The following is an 8,668-nucleotide window of genomic DNA, read 5'->3' as shown; positions in this document are numbered from 1 at the left end:
CATAGGAAAAATGCAAAGAGAAAAACAAGGAATGGGAGAACCACAAGGGAAGCAGGAAAAGGGAAGAGAGAAAAAGCCAAAAACCAGCCACTGGGAAGGGAAGAAGAAAAAATAGTAATAAAAAGGAAGAAAAAAGGAAAAAAAAATACAGTATAATAATTTTAAAACAAACAAACTGAAAAAAATAAAAATAAAATCTGGGCAGGGTGGTGCAGAGCACCTGGCTCTGTCAGAGCACACTTACTGGGATGGAATATCTGCTGGCCCAGAAGGTGGTTGGAAATGAGGGTTGCCCGCACTTCTGTTTACCAAGAGGGTATGGGGTATAAGAGTAACAAGGGGAATGTCACACCTTTCCAGTCCTCCATGTCCAAAATCTCCTTGAGGTCCAGGCAAGTGGAGTCTATTTTTAGGTGCCTGGAATCTCAGCGAACACTGAGGCCTTAAATATAAAAAATGGTGGAACTACATGTAAAGAGTCAAAATGGCTGTGGCCCCTAGACAGCCAAAGTCCACAACTCAGCCTGTCTCCGTCTTCGCTGCTTCCACTTTTATTCACTAGCCAACAGTGCAGTCCCCCATACAGCCCCTGGCTAGCAGGGCTGATTTTTAGGTTAATTCCTAGGTCCTAACACCACTGGGCAATATCCAAGCTGTCTGTGCCATCAGGATCGCTAATACTCTGCAGCTCCGTATATCTCCTTTTTCAGTGTTTTCATGCAGGTTCTTCTACTAGTTCCACTTCTGTTTCTTTCCTTTCAAAGCTCAGGGCTCTAGCATTATGTTCTATCTCTGTTAGTTGGTTCCTCTTTTCTTTATTGAAGAGGTCTGTGTAGTTTGTCTGCCCATTCTGCCATCATACTGGAACCTCTAAATTTATTTCTCTTTTATGTAACAATCACAGACATATGTGTTAGATATTAGCTTTGTTTTACGCATCATTCAGGGATCCAAGATGCATCATTAATAAGACTTATGTAGTTGCTGCTTTAGTCACCACTCCACCAGGTGGGAAGAGAGGAGATAGAGAGTATAGAAGATATGTAGCCACCCTCTTAAATCCCATCAACCAAAAGTGGCATTGGCTTCCATTTCATTTATTTGAAGAGAATTTAGTTTCATGGTCAAACCTAACTGCCAGGAAGTCTTGGAAAGTTACTTAGGTGTATGTTGCACTATAATCCTGTAACTAAAGAGAAAGAAGTAATCAGATAATTAGCTATGAATCCCAAGAAGCAACTGTAATACCTGAGAAAAAAAAATGACAAATGACAAATGGAAAGATGAAACGGAACTTTTAGGAACAACATGTATGAAGCCTCAAAAAGCATATTAGATTGAAGTAATTCATTGAATAAGTAAATGATCTACATTCAGGTATAAAGTTTGATTTTACCCTACCTACAAGCTCCCTGGATGACATAAATGGTTAACCTTGCAGCTACTATCTAAGAGACTGGTGATTTGAATCCACAGAGAGGCACCTTGGATGAAAGGCCTGAAAGTCTTTCCAGATGATCACAGCCACTGAAAACCTTATCAAGTGCAGTTCTATTCTGAAACACATGGGGTTGCCATGAGTTGGAGTCAATTCAACAGCATCTTGTTTGTTGCAACCTAATAAGTTAACCTTATTTATTTTTTTATGTTGATGTTTTAATTAACAACACAACTTTATAACAATTATTTCTTGTTTCATGGATTCTAGCAAAAAGATATAAGATTCTGGGTCAGAGACAAATTATATATATATATATATATATATATATATATACATACATTATATAATATGGGGATCATTTTGATCTTCATTGCCCTTATTTCTCAAGTCCCATGGGATTACATTATGGGGCCCAGACAGATGCTACTCACATCATGAATGAGTTAGTATTGTAGCTGAGGAATACTGAGCTTGAGGAATCATTCTTTTCATAGCAAGCAGTAAACAGACCTCCTAGTTATCTTTGAGGGAAACATTTTTTCATCCTCTCTGATTGTTCAGTACAAACACAATACTGAGAGTGGTCCAGGTAAAGAGGAGACAGAGGGTCTTGCAGTCTTGGTGCACCCAGCAAAACAGGAGTATGAGAAGACCATGAAGTATGCTTCCCAACACTCGTCACTCCTCAGTAGCCACTGGAGTTACTTGTGTGTACAGGACAATAAATTAATGCTCTGTAAGATGGTGAAATTATATTCACTGTGGAGATTTTTAATATTTATTTATTTAAAAATCAGTTATTTTCTGCCATCAGACACTTTTGAAAATGATTACTGGTTAATGATCAGGCTCATAAGGGATGGTATTGTAGAGCCATTTGCAAACATGAGAATGGATAATTGAATGGATTAGGTGGAGTGGTATTTATTAAATTGATTTGTAGTATGCTAGTACTGTGAGCATTTGGCTACTAACCAAAAGGTCAATAGTTTGAACCCACCAGCCACTCTGCAGAAGAAAGAGGAGTGGAAACACAGTGGGGATCATTATGAATCAGAATCAACTCAATGGCAGTGCATTTGATTTTGGTTTTGGATTCCTCCAGTCAATCCTGAGTTGATGATGAATGAGTAAAAATCCTTTTTTATATATGTAACTATTGTATATTACACTAAGCATTCATGTGGCTTAAGGGAAATATCATTTGGGGTAAATGATATATCATTTGGGGTAACTCCTTAGGTGGGTTGGTCCTATATGATTCATATTTTTGCGACTGTTACTTGAATAATAGCAATACTTATCTATGATTGGTTTCAATAAATGAGAGGCATAATGAAGAAGAGAGAATTGAGTTCATGTAAGTTAGATATTTCTTTTTACTACTTACCTGTCCCCTCCATCATAAACTATGATTTATTCTCTTTTGTCACTGGGAGGCAGTGATGGGGAGGTATGTTAAGAGCAAGGAAGTGAGTAGCAAAAGCTCTCTTTTCAGCTTTTGACTCTACTACTGAGTGACTTTGGGACTTTCGGCATCTCACTTAATCTCACTTAATATTTGGTATATAATGACTCTCTAGAATCAAATGAGATGTTGAATGTGAAAGCCCTATCTAAACTATAAAGCATTATGCAAATATTTAATTACCAAGAATTATGAGTACTTGAGCTTTTCTCTATTAGAAAAGACTAAAGAATATGTTCCCTCTCAAAGCTGAGGATATAATAGATCTCCTGATCTGAATATTTTAAATCATATTTTAACTGCTTTTAGAAAGTTTCACTTAAACAACAACAAAGGAAATTTAAAAAAGCTATAATTTCATTCATTTGTAAGCTTTGAGAAAGGGGCTCACTTTCTTATCTAACCATTCTTGATAAATTTGAATTTGTTTTTTCATTACTAACTCTAAGATGGTGGATTTTGTAAAACTGTATTTGTGTATTTTAAATGTTTTCATTACTGATAGTGAAAATTATATTACTAGAAGATATAGGCATGGATGATTAAAGGGAAATTATTTTATAGGATAAACTATAATGAGAATAGGGTGTTGAAAAATTTGAGAAAGGGTAGAAGATATTTACTGTGTAATGTATATGTGTGTCTGTGTGTTAATGAAAACTCATTATTCTCTTTTATCTTCCTGAAAATGTTGTCATTAATTGCCATGAGAAGGAAAAGATAGAGATGATGATGCAACTCAACTATTCCTTTTTTTTATAGGGTAGAATTTATTTCCCCCTGTTGATTGATTTACTGGCATAAACTTCCAAATATTACTCTTTCCTTTTTAGTGTTCACTGTATATTATTTTAATCATCCATTCTAATGATTAGTTGCAATGAAGGAAACTGCCATAGAATTATAAAATATTCCAACTGGAAGTGACTCTAAGGATCATATACTATAGCAGATAAGGAAAACAAGATTCACAGAAGTATCTTCTTTAAGGTCACATCTCTGGACTGTGGTTTAGATTCTTAAGATCAATCCTCCCTTTCCTACTTATAGCTGTGCTCATAAACTCTTATGTATTATCTTAGAATTTTCAGAGTATTTTGAAGCAATAATATCTCATTCTGTTTTTAGGTAGTTATTACAAGTAAAAGTGGAGAGATCTTGTATCGTATTTCACCATGGGCGAAGTATGTGACTCGTGAAGTTGGTAATGTTAATTATGACTGGATACACTGGGATCCGGAACACCCGTATAAAGTGAGAACAACAAATCTTTGAATAAATGCTTGTTCCAGTGTTTCTAGGAAAAGTAATTTTTACTTTAAAAAATTTAATGATATTTAGAATTTATAATTTTATATCATCATGTCCTTGTTATCCTACACACATATATATGGATCCATCATCTGTAGGCAATAAAATATAGAAGTGAGATTTTGTTTTATTCTAAGTTTCTGACTTTAGAGAGGAAAAACACGCAAAAAATAATCTCTACATACTGACTCATAAGGAATACTGAAAAACAAAACAAACAAAAAAGCTAAGCATTATTAAACTCTTAATACTAACTCTTCAGTCATGTAAGATTTTTCCTCATCATGGGCTTGAAGTAGCATCAGTGTCATTAGGAATAAAAAATAGTAATAACCCCTAATGAATTTATGAATTAGGGTAATATTTAAGGTTTTATTATCATTAAAATTTATTTTTATCTCTGAACTCAGTTTTCTATCTTTGAAGTTATTGATACTTGTTCATAAATGCTTTGCCTTTAATAAATATGCATATATTTCATAGCTTTTATTAGTGTCTGTTGTTGTTGTTGTCATGTGCTTTTGAGTCGTACCTGACTCATAGTGACCTCTCCTTGGGTTTCCGAGGCAGCATCACTACGGAAGTAGATTGCCCAACCTTCCTTCTGAGGAGTGGCTGGTGGGCTTGAACCGCCAGCCTTCTGGTTAGCAATCAAGTGCCTTAGGCACTGTGCCACCAGAGCTCACAAAATACCTTCACTGAGTAGTAGGGCATATCATACCAAGCCAATACGTGATCATTCTTTTAAATTAGTTTTATTAACAAGATCCTAAAATGTTTGTGTTGTTTTTGTTTTACCTAAAGAAAATTTAATGGATGTGGCCAATTCCTTTTTTATGTTGTAAATGTTTGACTGAATTGAGTCGCTCATCCACTTAACATGTTTGATCATTTGATGTCATACCTACATTCCTGTACTTATTCTTTATGCAACTTTGTATTCTATAGTGTAAGCACTCCAGACCAAAGAAGCCAAGAAGTCTAAGAATTTATGAATCTCATGTGGGAATTTCTTCCCATGAAGGAAAAATAGCTTCTTATAAACATTTTACATGCAATGTACTGCCAAGAATTAAAAACCTTGGTAAGTAATAACTGTGATTTTTATTCTGATAAAATTTTAATGAGTCTGTTCTCTTATTAGAAAAGCTAATTACAAGTGTCTCTTCTGTGTTAAGAGATTAAATATGTAATGGAAATATATTTTATTTTAGGCTTCTCAAATTGCCCTGTAATAGTGGTAGCATATAAAAAAGAAATGGAATAAGAGCTTAAGAATTCAAGATATTATTCCAATTTCAATTTAAAGTAATATGAACTGATGGTTTCAAAATTGTAGATAAATATGTAAGCATAATTACTTTTTTACAGGATAAAAGTTTTATCCAACTAAGTGGTCAGTGATTACAGCCTATTCATTTTAGTCTGTTATGGACTAGTGCTATATTTATAAATTAACTGGAACTCATTTTGCATAATTATCATTGTGTATAGTGCCTGTCTATATAAGTTATTTGAGAAATATTTATGGAGGATCTTCTTCATGAGAAACATTGTGCTAAATTTTCCTATAATGACACAGTCCTTGTTTTCAGAACAACCATGACAGTGAACAGTATACTCCTGAATTATTGACTGAGTATGCTTTAAACCTGTTATTTTTCTTTTTATAAATAATGCGTTTTTACAATTACAAAGTATATTTGCACATGCTTCAGTTGCTAGACAAAAGTATAAAAGTATGCATTTAATTATTATACTTCTGGTAGACAGTCCAAATTTTTACTGGATGAATAGCTGGCAATTCTTGATTAAAGTTTTCAGTTATCTATACATCCTAATTTCCCGTAATGGTGAGATCAAGTTACAAAAACTATCAATTAAATTTGTGTAGAATTAATTATTTTTAGATATTATGTTAAAACATGCTTTGAGATGTTCTGTCATATTGAATACTAAATTGTACTTGTTTTTGTGTCTGAATTATCTAGTCCAGCTCTTGGAATATAAATGAATCCATGAAAGGAATTCCATAAAAATGAAAAGTAAAAACTGTAATTTGATATTTGATCATAAGAATAATATGTATTACATAATAGAGAAACTACAACCTATAGAGCACATTTTAATTGTAATAAGATATATAATAATTTATTTATGTTACACAAGCAATTTACATAATTAAGTGATGTGGTAATGAATATAAACTTGTATAAACCTTAAAGTTATAGAACTTCTGTTGCTTTAAATTTGACTTTGAGCACAGAATCAGAATCTATTTTATGTATGTAACAGAGTAATCAAATAATATGTAAAAGTTTACCAAATCATACTTTTAAGAAAGAAAGCTTACTTTCCTTGGTTTTATTTTAAAGCTGTTTTTTTTCTCTGAATATTATTTCTTTATGTTAAAAATACCTTAGTAAATGCTGGTGTTATTAATTAGATATAATGTGATATATACTTTTTCACTCACTCCATTTAGCATTATCACAAAATGTTCTTTTAAAAAAGAAAGGAATATGTATTACATGTGTGAGAGTTTGCATGCACACATGCAAATTTGGAGTAATTTTGTAAGTGGAAAAATAGTGGAAAGTAGAAGCATTAATGCTGGCTCTATAAAGCTACTTTGTGGAAATACGGATTTAGTGATATTTCATATGATATATATTAGAAATGACTTTGAAATATTAAGAAAATGGTAAAATAAAAAGTATATGGAATGTAATCAGTTACTTTTATTTAGCTTTCATGTTCTTCAGTGAATATTAAAAGTACAAGTGAAGTTTAGCATATGCAGATTACCATCTTTAATATTCTAAAGCCAAATTAAGAGTATATTTGCATATCATTTATTACTTGTTAAAATGAAGATATTTCAAATAGCTAGTCAGATTATAATTCTCAGAAAGTAACCATCAAGTTTTGTGTTAAAAGGTTAGACAAGCTAAAGATGTTAAGGTGGTAGAACTTATTCAAGAACACCAAACATTCTTGATTACATATAAAATTTAAACTGTCTTTGGAACAAGGACAGTATTTTTATAGCATCCATTACTTTAAAAAAAATTGTGTGGCTTTTAATCTCTATTTGACATTTGCTTAAATAGGTTACAACTGCATTCAGTTGATGGCAATCATGGAACACGCTTACTATGCGAGTTTTGGTTACCAAATTACAAGCTTCTTTGCAGCTTCAAGGTAAAGTGAAAGATTCACTGCAGTCATTTTCATTTTGAGCAAATAAAAAAATGTATATTTATCTTTTATTAAACAATGTTTTGTAATCTATTTTAGTTAACTGGGTTAATAAAAGCTGAACATTTTTTTTTTTTTAATTGAGAGTGTAGACTGCTCCAGTCTAGCCTTAGAGGTTGCTTTTCATGAAGTGATTCATGATGAAGAATGTCCAGAAATTATCATGTGTTTGGAGACACTCAAACTTTAGTCAGATAATTGTGTCCTACAGAAGACATTATTGCCAGAGCTCTCATCCTTTTCTGGAAAGAGACTGACTTATGTAGGACGGTGCTCAAGGAAGCCGAAGCCCTTGGTAGGATATATAAAATCCATAGAAAGGCTGACTTTCTTCCCTGGCTGAAATCTATACACTGTGGTCTTTTGGGCAGAAAGAAACCGTGGGTTTCTAAGCAACTGAAGATGGTACTAGCTTCACTGACTGCAAGGAACAATTAATTTTGGCCATTCCTTGGAAGGAAGATTGGGCAATCTCCTTTTGTAGTGACGCCACCTCAGAAACTCAAGGATGGGTTGCTATGAGTTGGATCCCACTCAACAGCATTGAGTTTGGTTTTTGGTTTTGGAAAATCTGTTGACCTAGAGTTTAGTCCTTTTCTAGTTAGGCAATTTGCTGTGAGTTTCTATGTCAGTCTAACAATTCAAACATGGACATTCTGAAACATACATGCACATACATATACCAAAAAAAAAAAAAAAAACCTACTATCAAATCAATTTCAACTCATAGCAACTCCCATTGGGTTTAGAAGGTGGTAAATCTCTACAGAAGTAGATTGTTCCATCTTCCTTCTGCCATGACCCATCTTCGTTCTGTGGAGCAGATGGTGAGTTTGAACTGCCAACTTTCTGGTTAGCAGTCAAATGCCTTAGGCAGTACACCACCAGAACTCCTTATAGGTTTACCAACCCTCTCCAACTTACCTGCAGTACTCCCAGTTTGGTATTATTCCTTATGATTCTTTCTAAAGGCACTGAGTAAACAACGGTCCCATGCTTCTCTCCAATCTTCTAGTGACTACTGGCAATCCTTGCCTTTCCTTTGACATTCTGTATATTTGGCTTATTTATTTGTTGTCTCTCAACTAGGATGTAAATTCCATAGGGTAGAGATATATATATATATCTATATAGGAGCTCTGGTAGCATAGTGCCGAAGGCACTTGACTGCTAACCAGAAGGCTGGC

At 33.6% G+C, this 8,668-nt stretch overlaps 1 protein-coding gene across 1 annotated transcript in view; it reads left to right on the top strand.

Annotated features, from left to right (window-relative positions):
- The window catches only part of GBE1 (1,4-alpha-glucan branching enzyme 1), a 509,345-nt gene that overhangs the window by 251,373 nt on the left and 249,304 nt on the right, over positions 1-8,668 (top strand). The window contains 3 exon segments of the mRNA XM_007934918.2: positions 4,038-4,163; positions 5,169-5,304; positions 7,334-7,424. Of these exon segments, the coding sequence (XP_007933109.2) occupies positions 4,038-4,163; positions 5,169-5,304; positions 7,334-7,424 (353 nt within the window).

Source organism: Orycteropus afer, unplaced genomic scaffold (assembly GCF_000298275.1).
Source record: "Orycteropus afer afer isolate SDZICR_OR568_19922 unplaced genomic scaffold, OryAfe1.0 scaffold00022, whole genome shotgun sequence".
Classification (NCBI taxonomy): Eukaryota; Metazoa; Chordata; class Mammalia; order Tubulidentata; family Orycteropodidae; genus Orycteropus; species Orycteropus afer.
This window is presented reverse-complemented; position numbering and strand designations above follow the sequence as displayed.